Raw genomic sequence first — 18,313 nt, forward strand, 5'->3', positions numbered from 1 at the left:
AAGAAAATAAAACTTAGAGTTTTTTAATTGGATAAATTGCGGCATAAATACCTAATGTTTTAGATTTTATACACTTAGATACCTTATCTTTATTTTTGGGGCAAAAATTCCCAATGTTACAATTCTCTTACACTGTTACTGCCACTTCCGTTAACTCATAAATATGAACACGTGGAAGGCTCAGATGCATTATATTTATTTATTTTATTTTAAAATTTAATATTCTTAATATAAAAAACTAAATGTTACTTATTTTTTTAAAAACAAATAAGAGAGATGCAATACCATAGCTGAGTATCAGTGCAGTATATGGAACATGATTATCGAATTGAAGTGCCAATATCATGTGAAAATTTTTATGAGAATCGATTTTTTTTTTAAATAAGTAGTATTTAGTTTATGATATTAAGAATATTCAGTTTTAAAATAATAAAAAAATAAATGTAATGCATCTGAACCTTCCACGTGTCTATATTTATGAGTTAACGGAAGTGGTAGTAACAATGTAAGAGAATTGTAACATTGAGTATTTTTACCTCCAAAAATAAAGATAAGGTATTTAAGTGTATAAAATCTAAAATATTAGGTATTTATGCCGTAATTTACCTTTTCTAATTTTCTCTCTTGATAGGAGAAGATAAGAGTAGAATTACTCTTGTTTCTTGGAGACCACTACCATTATATAACTTAATAAGTTATTAATTTTAGTATTTTTAATTTAGTCACTCAATAAATTACTCAATAAATTAGAAATATATCTTAAAGTATATCTATACAATTAACACATAATATTTCAATACTCAATGACCCATAATTACTAAAATAATCATTTTATTTGAGTCAAATTTTATATAACACAATACACACAAATACATAAGAGTCCACATTAGAAATTTTTATCCAACACCCTAACAAGGCCAACCACAATTGTATCTCTATTCCTAGAAAGAGAGTACTCCAAAATCTCTTATGAGATAAATGATAACATAATACTTGATTACCTCAAACTTAAACTTAAAGAGTGAACACAAAAGAGTTTTCATTGTCTTTAATATCTGCTTTGGTTATATTTTCTTTCTTTCTTTTAATTGGTGCTCAACATACTTTGAGCAACCAAATGCTTTGTTTTTATTTTAGACGAGATGTTGAAATTTTTGTATTAAAAAATAGACTAGTAGTTGAACAGTTCCCTTCCTTACATGGGTTTAAAGTATAAATTCTTGTTAATTTGGGGCCCTCTTATAATTACATGTAACAATGTCAACAATAATGGTCTTTAAATTGAATAATTTGAATGTAGCATAATCCAAAGATAGACAATATAAATTATAAAGTAAATTTCGGTATAAATACTTAATATTTTCAGATTTTATACATTTAAATACTTTATTTTTATTTTTAAAGATAAAAATATCTAATGTTACAATTCTCTTATACCGTTACTACCACTTCCATTAACTCATATATATGAACACGTAAAGAGTTCAGATTAGGGATGCATATTTCCCCCACGGGGATGGGGCCCCGCGGGGACCCGCCCCTAATGGGGCGGGGATTCCCCGTCTATATGGGGAACGGGGCGGGGACGGGGATTATTTTTTGTCCCCGAATGTTAAACGGGGCGGGGACGGGGATCACACTCCCCGCCCCGACGGGGACCCGTTTAGTATTTTATCTTATATTTTATAATTTATAATTTATGTTTGTATTTTTTTTAGTATATTAGTATCTTTTTTATGAATTATATGTTGTGTTTTGGATAATAATTAGTTTATTGAATAATAATTAAGGTGTAATATTTTAATTCTTATATATTTTAATATTTTTGTATATTAAAAATTTTATTATAAATTTTATTTTTCTATTAGAGGATTCCCCGCCCCGTCCCCGCTCCCATTAGGGGATTCCCCGCCCCATCCCCGATGGGGAATAAGCGGGGATGGGGATTAAAATCCTTAACGGGGATGGGGACGGGGGGAGCACTCCCCGCCAATCCCCCGCCCCGTGTGCATCCCTAGTTCAGATGCATTATATTTTTCTTTTATTTTAAAACTTAATATTTTTAATATCAAAAACTAAATGATACTTGTTTAAAAAAAACAATTCTTATAATAATTTTCACATGATATTAGCACTTCAATTCGATAATACTTTTAAGAGAGATGCAATACTTTTAAAAGACACGTAAAATACTTTTGTCGGGTCGGCCCTAAGCTAGTTGCTCAAGGAGCTAAGACCAGAATAATATTGGTCGGGGCTGTGATAATACAAGAGAATAATGGGTGTTCATAGTGCAAGTGGTGCGTGCTGTAATTATTTTTTCAAACAAAACCGTATATGCAGTTTTTGTAATTTTTCAAATCGCAATCGCACCGCGAGATCTTAAAATCGCAAAAATCACACCACAAAAATACAGTGTACTACAATGCAATTTAAATAATTTACACTATGATCATTATCAAATATTATAATAAAATTTTAAAAATCAATCTAATTTTAATAATAAAATAAATCTTATTAAAATTTTAACTTCATAACATATATACTAATCATGAAATTATTATATTAAATTATCTCTAAAAATAATGTAATAATACATATATATTACATATATTTTCTTTATATGCAAAATAAAAATAAAAATCATATTGTAAAAATTGATAACTTTGTAATATATAATGCGATATGGTTTAAATTACAATTATTAAATTTAAAATTGCAAACCCTGATTTGATAAAAATACAAATCACAACTGCACTATACAAAATTTCAAATCATACAAGAATCACACAAATCCAATAATGAAAGAATAATAAATAATTTGAGGAATCCTCAAAAAGAAAAATGATAATAAGAAAAAGAAAAAAATTAGGGAGGTAAAGATTAAACGACACGATGCTAAAATCATGAGGACATTGTTGTGGGGACATAGGAACCAGAGAATCTAAACCCAACCCGAATTTGGGGAAAAGGGGTAAGAATTCTTGGTCATTAAGTAAATTTTAACTTCTTGGTGGATTGCTTTGAAAACATTTATGCCCTTCTATTTTATTGCAGTTATACCCCTCAACAATAAATATTTATTATATCGATTAAAGAAAAAAAAGAAAATGAAAATTGAAACAGCGTTATTGCTACGCCAAGTTGTTGTATAAAGGAAGAAAATTCTAGAAGCTGTGGGTCTTCTGCCGTTTGATATTTTCTTGAGAGGGTCGTCTCTGTCATTACCCATTTTTCAAGCTTCGATTATCTCAAACCAAGGAAATTTCTCCCACAGCCTTGCGTTTCCTTAAGACTCAGGTTTGTCTAGATTTCTTTGTCTTGAAATTTATTTTTCTTTTTGATCTGTTTCTTCTGGTTCTGATCTGTAAGGATCCGTGTATTTCACTCTTGGGTTTTTTTTTTATTTTTTTTTATTTTTTTATTTTTTATCAGTTTAGGGGATTTGAGTTGCGATTTTTGTGTCGTTTGACTGTTTTGGTTTGCGATCTGGTGCTGATTTGTGTCGTTTGTGCGTTTTTGTAGCTGCGTCTGTGTATAATGGCGTCGAAACGGATCTTGAAGGAGCTCAAGGATTTGCAGAAAGATCCTCCTACCTCTTGCAGCGCCGGTATATTTCGTTACCTTAGTATTGTTCTCTTTTATATGCGTAGCTTATATTGTTAATCCGGTGAACGGAAAGCTTTATCTTTCTGTGTGTTTATATAATATATTATCTATTTATTTATATTATGCGTATATATATATCAACTTTTCATTTCGTAGTAGGAGAAATGGGTCTGGTACATCAGCACAAAACGATTGCATCAGATGATTAGATTTTAATACTTTTTCTGTCAATATTGGCATATAGACGGTTGACTTGTATTTTATTTTATTTTCAGGATTTTTTTTTTTTAAGAAAAGGGAAATTTTTAGTGTTCATCGCTTGATTTAATGTTTTTGAAGGTTTTAATCATGAGTGCTTTGAATTTATAAGAGAGACTTGGGGATGTAGTAGATATCCTTGATTTTCTTTAGTTCTACTTGTTCATGGATGTTTAAGCTGGTTTCAAAAACCATTATGTTGAATTGAGCCAAGTTTGAAGTGTTTGCCTTAATTATTATAGGTCCTGTGGCTGAGGACATGTTTCATTGGCAAGCAACTATTATGGGGCCAGCCGATAGTCCATATGCCGGAGGTGTATTCCTTGTTTCAATTCATTTTCCTCCGGATTATCCCTTCAAGCCTCCAAAGGTTTTTCTCTCCTACTTTGTTCTCTGTGTTTATCTGCGGCTTTCAGTTGTTTTGTTGTATCAGTAAAGTATGGCGGTTTTCAGTTGTTTCTGTAATGAAGGTATTAGCTCTCAGCTGTTGCCTGTTTCTTAATCCTCTGGAAATGCGTTTGAGAATTATATCTGTTATTCCTGATTTGGATTATTATATAACTGCTTTATCCAATTTGTTCATTTCCTTTTAATGTGTTAGTAAACACTACTATCTGATAAGGTGGATAAATTGAATTACATTTTCATTGGTGTGTTCATTTCGTTGGTTTGATTCCTCATGGGCGCCTTCAACCAGAAATTTTATATAAGTTTCCTGCCTCCAAAATAGAGCAGGCTTCAAAGGGAGGACAATCGTCAAATAAATAAATAAATATATATTTTGCTGTTGCGTTATATATCTGTATTGAGATTGAGAACATCCTTTATTACCATTGTCTGTTTAGTTGATGTAGTGTTGGAATATATTTGCTCATTGAAGGATTTTTTTAAACTCTTGTAAATTTCTTTTTGCAAGTTTGATTTCTCCCATGTTATTTATCCCTTCCTATATGAATCTAGTAGCTTGTGTTATCTTAAGTTTTAGAGGCTGATAAATATGAATTTTCAGGTTGCATTCAGGACAAAGGTATTCCATCCAAACATCAACAGCAATGGAAGCATATGTTTAGATATTCTCAAAGAGCAATGGAGTCCTGCATTAACTATTTCCAAGGTTTGTTAGACCATCCTTCATAAATTGTTGGTAGTTTGTTGCAATAACTAATGTAATTATGACCTACTTTTCTGTATATATTAACTGTGTGCATTTTTGTAGGTGCTCCTCTCTATATGCTCTCTGTTGACTGACCCCAACCCAGACGACCCTCTTGTGCCCGAAATCGCTCACATGTACAAGACTGACAGAGCCAAGTACGAAGCCACAGCTCGCAGCTGGACACAGAAGTATGCAATGGGATGATGATTCAAGGTGAAAGAAGTCTCAGCATTTGTAGAAGACCCACAAATGCATCATGGTTTCCATCTCCTTTTTAGGTCTTTAAGGAAGAGGAAATATTGGAAGTGTATTTTCATTTTCTGTTTTCTTCTTTTCTTTTATCTCTTTCTTCAGTTGAAATCGGCAAGGAACTTGGATATCTTTTTTGTGAATATCATTTTCAGATATTGGAGATGGAAAACAAAACAAAACAAAAAAAAAAACCAAAAAAATTGTATTGTATCGTTACTAATGTTCTTCTTGTCAACTGAATGGTCTTGTTGATGTGTAACTCTTAAATGTTTAAGAAATAATCCTTTGTGGGACTATTACATTTTTATTAATTTATTATTAATTCCCTTTGCTCAGTTAAAACTGCTATGACAATATACGAGTTGAATTAAACTAAATAATTATGTCTTATTACATCTTATTCTGAATAATGAATACAAATTCGTACGTTTGTTCACATACTTGGTACAACATTTCAAAGTGAGTCATCACATGTTAATGCTGGGTTCGAAATCATTGTTTTTAAGACTTGGGTATCTCAAACCATGTGGCGTTCTTTTGTGCTGATGTCCGATTCTAAATGTTGAGAAGATTAGTACTATTTGTCAAAGTTGTGAATCAATTGGTAGTATAGGCCTGTAGGGTATATTATCAAGTGGAAAATTTGGTGATATGATAAAAGTCTTAACAAAGTAGAAGAGAGAAAGACTTCAAAGTTCAAAGGTCATTCATGACGTATAGGCTTTTCAAAGAACGGACCATACCATGTGATGTGCCATAGAAAAATATAGATCGTGTCGTGTTATTCTCTGTATTTCTTAAACAGGTTAATTCATTTTATATTTGAATTTAAATTTGTAATTTACCTTTCAATCTATTTTTTCTATATAATTATTAAATTATATGTATATTTTATAGTTTTAATTATATTTATATAATTTTTGAACTATATTTTATAAATAATCATATAATTAAAATAAATTGTTAATCATTGAAATTTGAATATTTTTTATAAGTTAATGTATAATCTTAACTTTTCTAATAATTTTAATCATATAATTATAATATCTAATATAATATTTAAGTTTTATTATTATTTTAACTTATTGATAATTGATAAATTCATATCTTATCAATAATAATAATAATAATAATAATAAATTATAATAAAAAATTTTAATATGCCGTGTCCTACTTTTCGAGTTATCTAGTCTATTCGTACTTACGTATCATGCTTAAGGATATATTTTTCGTATTCTGTCGTACCAATTTGTAACATCGTGCCATGTCATACCTATACTCGTATTTTTTCGTGTCTAATCATGCTTGTATCGGTTTTATGCCGTATCAAAAAGCCCAGCCTATATTTAGGATACTTCATGTTTAATTATAAGGCCAATACTTATTAGGAAAAAGAGAAACCAACACTAATTCTTCATAATTGAAAAAATGAAATTGAGCCAATTAGCTCAGTTAATCACTTATAATTATAAACAATGTTAATTGTTTTGTATGTAACTTTAGACTTCATTTTTTAAACAGTATATACGGTACAAATAATTGGTTTAAAATGCTGAATTATTAATGAGTTAGACAAAGAAGCTTGGAAATATGAATGAGATTGCATAACCAATGTAGAAAACAGGTGAGTCCTCTATACACAAAATGTTTCTTTGACTACTTATTACGAGATTTGATGTTTTCTTTTGTACAACGCATAAAATACATCACGCAAACAATTTTGACCTATAGTGCACATGTTACCATGCTTTGACCAAAAACCGACTAACTATATATATAGATTAATCCTCTCTCTATGTAATAAAATCCCTTTCTAGAGGTAGACTTTTCTTTCTCTTATATTTAATATTTTATACATAAAAATATAAATGGAAGGTACTGGATTTGTTATATGGAAGCTGAAAGACACAATACTAATAAAGTATTGTTAGTTGTTAGAACATGTAATATAATGAAATATTTAATATGAAATGTCTTTGTTATGTACGTATAATTTTGCTAGATTCCTACTTAATTAGACACCTTCAAGTATGACATTATATAGTATGAATAGTATATATACATACATATTCATATATCTATATTCTATAGTATAAGTATAGACTTTTATAGAATGAATTGAAACTTATTGCTTGATTGAGAAGCAACGATTGGGGGGTCAATCAGTGAGTCCTACTCTCTGGCTCCCGCCAAAACACTCTTATTAGTTAAAAAAAATACATCATTGCTCACGTGCTTGGTGAAATGGCCTTTGCTTCTTTGCCAAGCATTAACCAACTCTCAATCTACTTTTTCTCTTTAGAGATTTTCTATAGTTGTCTACATTCAAACCATTCCATGTTAATAATATCATCCTTTTGTCACCTAAAAAATCTTTTAATTCATAAAAAAATCAAAATGCGCTTTCTTTGTTTCTATCCTACCTAGTATTATATTAACCTCAAATATTTTATACGTATATATATATTCCCAACTATTGGACTTGGACGTTCTCTAGTTCTAAATTAATTGGGATTTTTGCCCTGATATATATTTTTTTTTGAAAGGTAAAATCAATCTTTATTAACCTTCAAAATCCGTCACCAAAACAGGTAACAAATCAATTGGAATATTTTCCATACTGAACATACAATCAGGATATAATAAAGACGCTCTAAAGAAACTCATGAGCCGACTTTATTAAATTCCGACCGCTTAACAAAGCAAAAATAAACATTATTTAGATTAGCCAACATGGCTTTACATTCCTGAATCACACAACCAAACTGAGAAGACAGATTAATTAAATTCCTCAGCGCTTGGACCACCACTAAACAATCTGTCTCAACCCAAGCTGAAGTATAATTTTGATCTTTGAGCCAACTCAAAGCTTCCCGAAAGCTCAATGCTTCAGCGGTGGTTGGAGCGATGTTTCCAATATGTAACTTGGTGCGACCTTCGATAAGCAAACCATTATGGTCACGCACCACCATGGCACTTCCAAACCGGTTCTCTCTTTCAAATATAGCTGCATCCACATTGATCTTGATACTATTTTCCTGAGGTTTAAGCCAACGCTCCATCCCATCACAGTCTTGAAGATTAGACCATAATGACTCAATTTGAGTTTTTTGAGCATGTTTCCATTGATCAAGATAGCCTTTTGCAGAGGCAATTATAGTTGAAATAATAAACGGTTTCCCTTGCCAAACAACATCATTTCTTGCTCCCCAAATTGCCCAACAAAGGGCAGCAGCCAACTCCTTTTTTGCTGCTGTCAGGGGCGTGAAAATGTGCATACACCAGTCCATAAAACCGCTTCCTGCTGCAGCAACAGTGGTACCAATACCCACTCTTTCCCACACCAATTTGACCACTCTGCAGGTAAGGAGAATGTGCGAGATTGTTTCGTCCATCTCCTCGCACAAAGGGCAGCGAGTATTAACTGGAACACGCTTGGAAGCTAACTGAGCAAGGGTCGGGAGGCAGCTAGAACCAGCCCTCCACACCAGATTTTTAATTTTTGGAGGCAATTTCAAGGACCAAAGAGCCTTCCAAAAGTCGGAGGCTTCACTCTCGGTAGCAGTACCCTTCATTTTTTGTTGTAGAGCATATGCACTCTTGACAGAGTACAAACCGTTTGCTTCATTAGACCAGCAGAGCACATCCGATTGCTGGTGTATACTTAAAGGAACTTGCAAAATCAATCTTATATCCCTCTCCTCAAAAAGATCTTCAAGGATATCCACATCCCAAGATGTCATGTCCATGGACATTAAGTTACTCACCTTAGCAAGGTAAAGGGCTGGATGGGAGGAAGTCACACACGGTTGTAGTTGATCGGGCAGCCAAGGTTCGTTCAACACGTCAATAGAAGAACCATTTCCCACACTCCAACGAACTCCCGCACGGACAAGAGATTGAGCTTCCCAAATACTACGCCAAACAAAACTTGGGTTGTTTCCTAAAGAGGCCGAGAGGTATGTTCCATTGGGAAAGTATCTAGCCTTGAATATCCGAGACACTAAAGACTCGGCTCTTGTTAAGAAACGCCATCCTTGTTTTCCCAAGAGAGCCATATTAAAATCATGTAAATTCCGAAAACCAAGACCCCCATTGCTCTTGCTATTGCACATACGATCCCAAGACATCCAAGGGATGCCCTTGTTTTCTTTTGATGAACTCTTCCACCAAAACCTCGCCATGGTACTCTCAATATCTCTACTAATTTCCAACGGAAGTAAGAATACATTCATAGCATAACTAGGAAGGGCTTGCGCTACCGATTTGATTAACACTTCTTTACCAAATAACGAGAAAGGACTTTTGAATCCCAGCCTTGAAGCTTTTTCCTCACCCTATCCTTCAGAAACCCCAACACAGCTGATTTATTTCTTCCCATAGTGCTAGGGAGACCCAGATACGTACTCCTTTCATCCGCTTGTGGCATTTGTAACAGAGTATTGATATCATCTCTAACATGAGTTGCTGTATTTGTACTGTAAAAGATTGATGATTTTCCCAGGTTGACTTTCTGTCCTGAAGCGCATTCAAATTGGTGAAGGAGATCCTTAATTCGATTAGCTTCTTGAAGAGTTGCTTTGCAATACAGATAACTATCGTCAGCAAAAAGCATGTGAGTTACCTTCGGAGCCCCATTCGCCACTTTACACCCATGAATAAAGCCCATTGCTTCATATCTTCTAATCAAAGCTGATAAACCTTCCGCACACAGGATAAAGATATAAGGTGACAAAGGATCACCTTGACGTATGCCTCGAGACGGAGTAATCGGCCCCATAGTTCTCCCCCCATGAATCACTTTGTACTTAGCCGAACTAACACACTTCATCACCAAAGAACTCCAATGGTCCGAGAAGCCAATCTTCCTAAGAACTGAATCCAAGAAACTCCACTCAATGCGGTCATAGGCTTTGCTGAGGTCCAGTTTTAAAGCCATATACCCATCCTTACCCTTTCTTTTCCTTTTCAAGTAATGCAGCACTTCAAAAGAAACCATGATGTTATCCGTTATGAGCCTTCCCGGTATAAACGCACTTTGGGCTTCAGAGACAATTTGATCCATATACGGCTTCATCCTATTAGCCATTACTTTAGTAATGATCTTGTAAAGAACATTACATAAAGCAATAGGTCTCAGATCCACCATACTTTCAGGAAGTTTCTTTTTCGGAATCAACACAACATTTGCCTCCCCACAAGCCGAATCCAACTCCCCTGAAGTAACAAATTTCTGCACCACGGCTACAATATCAACTTGAATGACCTCCCAACACTTCTGATAAAACGCAGGTGTCATACCGTCCGGGCCAGGACTCTTATCTGGATGCATGCTGAAAATGGCTTTCTTCACTTCCTCAGCAACAATTGGTTGATGTAATTCTTCATTAATCTGAGATGTCACCTTCCTTTGGATACATTGAACCACCATGTCACTACCCACATGCGAAGCACTGAATAAAGAAGAAAAATAGTCCACAACTACATCTTCTAGGCCATTCTCCCAATCCTTCCATGTGCCATTAGAATCCATGAGCTTCGATATTTGGTTGAAACTTCGGCGGTTACTAGCCGCTCTATGGAAATATTTACTATTCTGATCGCCTTCCTTCAACCAAAATTGCTTAGCCCTCTGTTTCCAAAAAGCTTCCTTTTGATCCAACACCAAAAACAACTCCTTTCTCTTCTCATTATACCGCTGAACCGAGATAGGGTCCCTCTTGTTCTTCAAGTTTTTCAGTTCATCACGGCAATTCTTAATTCGGAGTTTAAAGTTACCGGTTACATTCTTTCCCCAAATGGCCAACTTATCAGCACAACAAGAAATCTTCTCAGCTACCGAAGCAAGGCTAGAAGCATTCCAACAATCCTTCACAATCTCCAAGCACATTGGTTCCTTTAACCAAGCATTTTCAAAACGGAAACGCCTATTTGGAATGAAAATATCCGGAGCAATGACCTCTAAAAAAATTGGCGAGTGATCCGAAGGAGATACTTCAAGGTTTAACAGCCGAGCTTGCGTAAAGTTTTGAAGCCACGAAGAAGACACAAGTGCTCGATCCAACCGAACTTCTATCCAACGAGGTGTTCCCCTCCCTTTTTCCCAAGTGTAAGGATAACCAACCAATTCCATATCGAATAAATCGCACTCCGTTATAGCTTGTTCAAACCCGGAGATGAGCCAATTGGGATAAGGTTGCCCTCCACGTTTGTCACTTTGGCTAAGGACATTGTTTAAGTCGCCTACAACACACCATGGATCCCTTGAATTATTGACTAGGGACCTTAAGAGATTCCAAGTATCCATTCTTTGATGTCTTTGGGGTTCACCATATAGTCCTGTAAGTCTCCACGTTGGTCTACCATCAATTTCTACCATAAAATCAATATGGTTTTGAGAAAAACCAATTATTTTACCATCTTTTTCATTTTTCCATAATAAAGCAAGACCACCACTCCTACCTTGGGCTTCAACAGTGAACATTCCTTCAAAGCCTAGACCCCGGCCCACATAGTCAATTCTAGCTTTATTACTTTTAGTCTCACACAAAAAAATAAAACTGGGTTTCTTTTGAGTAACAGTCTCTTTAAGGAATTGAAAAGCCCGTTGGTTCCCAAGCCCACGGCAATTCCAGCTTAACACATTCATAATGCTTGGCGGGCCTGTGACACAGAACCCGCCCCAACAAAGTTTTTTGTCATTTCTGAAATAGTCATACAGTCCTCAATCCCCATATTCGGCCCAACAAGCTGTGTTTCAGCAACTCTTTTCCTTTTTGATTCAAGAACCAACAAGTCCCCATCCACGTCATCAGCTAAATCCTCACTTGTAGCATTGATTCTGTCTATATTTCCTGCTGGCAAATCCGAATGAATAGCATGGGATTTATTTCCATTGATAGCCAATCCAATATCTTTAATTCCTCTATCCAATCCCACAGATTGTGGAACTGATTGCAATCTCCCTTGAATCTCGCCATCAACTTCTCTCCCTGTCGTAGTGTCCCTCTCGGTTGAGTTTTTTCCAGATCCTTCACCGGAGCTCTCCCCTCTAATCAATAATCCTTGTCGAAGCCATTTGGTCCCAATTGTGTGCTGTCTCCTTTTCGGCATAGCTTTCAGTTCTAGGCTATAAGGTTTCTTCAACAGGTGAGGTGGTGTGTCAAATAATCTTGGGCAGAATTTTTCAGAATGTCCCAGGATCCCACATATGAAACAAAAGGTTGGGAGATCCTCATATTTAAAGTTAGCATAGCATATCTCTCCTCCTTTCTTCTCTAGCTTCATTCTTCGTTTCAGAGGAAGATCAATTCGAACAGAAACCCGTACCCGAAGGTAGTCACGCCATATTCCCATGAAATTGTTCTTATCGGCTTCAATGAACATGCCAATGTAGTTTCCAACATCCTTAACCACTTTCGCTGACATAAAACCGGTTGATAATCCATGTAATTGAATCCAAAAATCTAGTTTATCAAGAACCAATGATCGTGGATTCTCCCCCGATTTGAGTTTTGAAAAGATTAAAGGAACCCTGTCAAACGTCCAGGGGCTGCCTTCTACCACTTTATCCACATCTATTTGATGATAAAATTGAAATAAATATAAATTGTCTTCCAATTCTTTCACAAACATACCTTTTCCTGGTCTCCACAAAGACGCCATCTTGTGTTGCATAGCCATAAAATCCAAGGATCTTTCAGTGAGAAATCGTCCGACAATGCACCATCGATCATCAAAATCCGACAACTCCTTGTCGTTCGTATCATACAGCAAACCTCCATCATCATCGTCTCCACTTGTAAGGATGACAAAGTCCCTATCATTTTCGATATCCATCCTCTCTGTATCTGTCATGATCAAATCAGGCCAAGAAACAAAGAGGCGAAAATAGCCAAGAAACCACTTTACACCATAAACGACTAACAGCAAAACAGAGAGAAAAAACACAGGTCAACAGACCAGACCATGAATCGTGGAGATTTATTCTCATAAAAATTAGACTTAGAAGGAAAATATCATCTAAGAATAAACTTGGGTGTTCATATTACATGAATTAGGAGTTACTTCTTTGAATATTTAAGTTTATTGTCTAGTTGCTTTGTATTTCTTATTCTCATGTCCAACACAACATTTCGCCCTGATATATATTAAATTGTGCTTTATAAAAATTTTAGGCCATTAATTTTTTTTTTGAACTATTGTGATTGTTAAATTTAAAGGGGCACGATTTTAATTATAGCAAATAAATAATATTTTTGATACATGTCAAAATTTAAAATACAATTTAATATGTCAAAAGTTCAAGGGACATTTAGTTGAAAGAAAACAAAAGGAGAAGAAAGTTTGAGAGAATCTCAGTTAACCACGCTTCTTCTATACACTTTTGATTCAGTTTGAAAGAAATCTTAGTGTGATTAATGAGCTAAGAACTTCATTTATACACTTTTCATTTAGTATAAAACAAAAAATTTCTGTTATAACAAGATTATTATAGTTAGCACAAGTGAACAACTAATACTAACTAACTACAAGGCTTAGCCTAAATTAACTTCCTAACCAGTTGTTGGTTGTCCTCTCCCCTCAAACGAAAAGGGGTATTTACAAGTTTGATTTTAGATTTGAGGTACAAAAATTAATCTTTAGGCAAGCACTTGGTAAGAACATCAACTACTTGGTCGATTGATGGCACAAAACGTAGTGAAAATGCATTAATCAGAATTTGATCACGAACAAAATGTTAATCAATCTTGATATACTTGCATCGAGCATAGAAGAAAGGGTTGGCGGCTAAGGCACCAACTCCTTGGTTATCGACCCAGATTATAGGAACATCAGCAAGGGTAACTTGAAGTTCAGTAAGCAAGGATCGAAATTTTGATTTAGTAGACGAGTGAGAAACAACTTGTTTCTTCTTAGCAGACTAGGAAATAAGATTTGGAACAAAAAATATAGCATAGCCACTAGTTGAATGCCTATCATCAAGACACCTAGCCCAATTGGCATTCAAATAAGCTTCAAGTAATATTCAAGAAACTAGCTTGAGAAGAAGACCTTCAGATATTATATATACACTGCAAGTATCGCAACAAGCGTTTAAATGCTTCTCAATGAACATATGTATGTACATGAATAAATTGATAATGAAAACAACATCTGGCTTGGTGAGGATCAAATATTGTAGGGCACCTAAGGTACTTTGATACAAAGTTTTGTCTTCAAAACGAGAGCCTTTTGTGAGTGAAAGCTTTTGAACACTGCTGGTAGGACTAGAACAACTTTTAGCACCTTCCAAATGAACTTTGACAAGCAAAACAACGATGTATTTACTTTGGGAAAGATACATGCCACTCGAGTCCTTATGAATTTCCACACCAAGGAAATAGTGTACCTGTCCCAAGTCTTTCAATGCAGAAGAGTTAATCAAATCATTAATAAGCTTGAAAATTTGGTTCGGTTATGAGAACGTCATCTACATACACTAGTAGAATGATCATCGTTCTAGCAGTTTTAAAAACAAACAAAGAAGTGTCAGCCTTAGAAGCTTTGAAACCCCAACCCAACAAGCACTACATCATTTAAGACTTGTATCTGTGGAAACTTCTGCCGGTACTATTGTTAAAAATCGTCGGTATTGATTATTACCGGTAGATTCTGCGAGTAGTAATGGGTCGCTAACAGGGCCGTCTCAAATATTTTAGAGGCCCTGTTCTAATTTTAAAAAGTAGGCCCTAACAAAAATAATTATAATTTGTAAATAATATTTTTAAGTTTTATCACATTATAAAAATATATTTTACATATTTAAACACCTAAAAACTCAAACAATTTTATTAAAATTGTTATTATTTTTAATACAATTTCAAACTAATATCAAATATTATGGAAAAAAATTAAAAGGCATTAAATAAGGAAAAAAATTATAGAAAAACCTTTTTTTTATTGGGGTTTTTTCATTAATGTACAACAAAAATTAATATATTACAAAAAATGTGCAAAAAAACTTAATTATAAAAACCCATACATTTTAATAACATATTTACTAATATTTAGATCATTAGATATAATATTTACTAAACTTACTATAAATATATATACATAATATTCTTTAAACGTGGATTATGGATTAAGGAGCATTAATGTAGTAACATGTAATTTTAAATTTTATTATTTATGATTATTGATTTGATACTTATAATAGTTACTAATATATGTATGGTATAAGTACATGATGAAAAAAATGAAATTTAAGAAGAAAACTAAATATAGTAATTTAACTAAAAGAATAAAATTATATAAATTTATTATACTAATAAAATATTTTATTTATAATAATATCATTGTTAATGTTTAAATTATTATAATTTATAATTATAAATATAATAATGTACTATGTTTATTACAGTAATGTTTTAAATTTTTTTAATAATAATATACATGTTTATTTGAAAAAAAAATACTTTTACACAAGAAACATGCTTTTTTTTTTTTAATTATAATATAAATATTTAGATTTATTTTAGTGTGATTTGTTATATATTTATGTTTATTTATAGTGTATTTATTATAAAATATATTATTTATTATATATATAAGTTGTTTTATGAAAAATAAATAAACATGTTCAAAAAATAAAATTAAATAAATAATAAAAAGTTTAATATAATAAATATACTATTTTTTTGTATAGTATAAATGTTTATTATCCATTTTACTATGATTTATTATAAATACATGTTTATTTTAACAAAATATTTAATAAAAATAATAAACAATAATGTATTAATAATTTATATCTATGTTTATTTAAAATTAAGTAAGAAAAAACGTATATTTTTACTAGTTATAAATATATTTTATATTTATAATTAATCTATATTTTTTTTTTACCAATATATATCTTTATTATTTAATAAATCACATGCTTTTTTAAAAAATATAAATAATTTCATAAAATTAATTAAATATTTAGAATAATCTTTTACAAAAATAAACATACTAAATATTTTTATCTAAACAATATAATAGCATTTTAATTCTGATAATATATAGGGCATATTGGACATATTTTAATAAAAAATTCATGATTATATATGTGTTGATTTTAAAAAATATACCATACAATTATTATGTGAATCATGGATGCAATTTGTATTGATTTTAAAAATCTACCAATATTGGACATTATAAATAAAAAAAAATTAGCCATAAAAATAGTTACACAAATCTAATTATGGTAAGTTTGACTCATTAATACATCTAATATAATTTAATTAAGAGTTTGTATGATTTTATGTAAAAATGTTTTCAAATGTATACATGTTTAAAATTAATTTTTTTTTGCACATTTTTTGTAATTAATTAAAATAATGTATACATTTACGTAAAATGCCCTTTTTTATTTGACATGACACATTGATGGAAGGTTGGGTTAAAAAAAAATTCTGAAAAATCATATTGGGCCTTTTTAAATTTTAGGCCCTGTGCATTAGCATTGTTTGCACAGGTAAATGGCCGACCATGGTCGCTAATACTATTATTAGCGACCACAATTTAATTTCGCTAGTAATAATATTAATACAGGCGGATTAATAGCGGTGGGTTCTGCCTGTATAAATTTCTGTCATTTACATGTTGATAAAACAATACCGACGAACCCACTATTGCATTTCGTCAGTATTATTATTTTTTATATAAAAAAATATTATCAATTTTTAATATTTATATAATAAAAGTAATTATAATTATTGTATATAATAATTATTTTAAAAAAATATTATTAACCAATTTATGTATTTAAATTTGAGAAATCAAACATTAATAATAATTATCTATAATATTAATTTTTCTATAACAATACACACTAATATTGTCTTAAATAAAACTATAAAACTGTCTTAAAAAAACTTTAAAACATAAAATTTCCCTCTTTATTAAAAAACCTAATTATCATTGTTTTGATCACTAAATTCAATAAAATCATCTGTATTAGAGCCAAGTCTTGAACCGTCATGATTATCACGAGATTGAGGCGCCAGCAGGGTAGGATAATAAGGTTGTGCACATTATTGTGTAAGTAAGATCTCGAAAAATTATCAAGTCTGCGGACGAACCAAAGTAGTCTACTATTGTCTTTTGCAATCTCGGCTCAAAGAACAATAAAATAAAATAAATAATTTTTATTTTATGATCTTTAACAATAAATTAAAATAAATAAAACAAAAATAACAAATTCAAATGAAAAAAAAATTTACATAGAAAAAAAGTTTTAATTTTGTTTAGAGTATATTTTCTTTATACATTAAAATAGAATATAAATTTAATTTATTGTTTTAAAATTTATTTGTGTCATATGTATTAAAATTTTAAATTACTATCGTTTTATACATTAAGGGCTCGTTTGGTATGCCGTATAAGGGTCGTATTGTATTAAATATTAAATAACACTATGTTTGGATAAAGCAATGTATTGTATTAATTATTACAACTAAAAATTTTAATATAATGTATGTTGTATTATTTAATACATAACAAATAGTCCGTATTAGCTTGTATTATAATATTTGCAAAAGATTCGGGGTCAACACCAATCTCCGACCCGGGCCCAGGACTTAGGACTCGGGACCCGGACCCGGACTTGGACCCGAACCCGGATTCAGACCCAAACTCCGACCCGAACCCCAGACCCAGACCCAGACCCCAAACCCGAACCCAAGACTTGAACCCCGAACTCGGACCTAGATCCGAACCCGACATGCGAACCCGGACCGGGATGCGGACGCAGGCCCGAACACGGACCCCGGACCCAGACCCGGGACCCGAACCCAGACCCGAACCCCGGACCTCGGACCTGGACTCGAACTCGGGACTCAAGACCCAGACCCGGACTCGGGTGCCGACCCCAGACCCCGGACCCGGACCCAGACCCGGGACTCAGACGCGGACCCAAACTCGTAGTTGGTGTTGGGGTCGAGTGTATTGAAAATCACAATCTATTAATACAAGTCAATACCAAACATAGTATTGTATTAAATAATA

The 18,313-nt window shown here is 32.8% G+C and overlaps 1 protein-coding gene across 3 annotated transcripts; it reads left to right on the forward strand.

Annotated features, from left to right (window-relative positions):
• Nucleotides 1-2,794: 2,794 nt before the first annotated feature.
• Nucleotides 2,795-5,571, forward strand: LOC115719325 (ubiquitin-conjugating enzyme E2-17 kDa). Of its 3 annotated transcripts, XM_061108864.1 has the most exons (6): nucleotides 2,844-2,974; nucleotides 3,058-3,300; nucleotides 3,526-3,610; nucleotides 4,110-4,237; nucleotides 4,877-4,981; nucleotides 5,084-5,571. In XM_061108864.1, the coding sequence occupies exons 3-6, from the start codon at nucleotides 3,541-3,543 to the stop codon at nucleotides 5,225-5,227; spliced, it is 447 nt and encodes a 148-aa protein (XP_060964847.1). In that variant the 5' UTR covers nucleotides 2,844-2,974; nucleotides 3,058-3,300; nucleotides 3,526-3,540; the 3' UTR covers nucleotides 5,228-5,571. The 3 variants fall into 3 exon arrangements, with proteins under 3 accessions (XP_030504171.1, XP_060964847.1, XP_060964848.1); XM_030648311.2 differs by having other exon boundaries at nucleotides 2,795-3,300; XM_061108865.1 differs by lacking the exon at nucleotides 2,844-2,974 and having other exon boundaries at nucleotides 3,167-3,300; nucleotides 3,436-3,610.
• Nucleotides 5,572-18,313: the final 12,742 nt, after the last annotated feature.

The sequence above is a fragment of the Cannabis sativa genome, chromosome 2 (genome assembly GCF_029168945.1).
Source record: "Cannabis sativa cultivar Pink pepper isolate KNU-18-1 chromosome 2, ASM2916894v1, whole genome shotgun sequence".
Taxonomy (NCBI): domain Eukaryota; kingdom Viridiplantae; phylum Streptophyta; class Magnoliopsida; order Rosales; family Cannabaceae; genus Cannabis; species Cannabis sativa.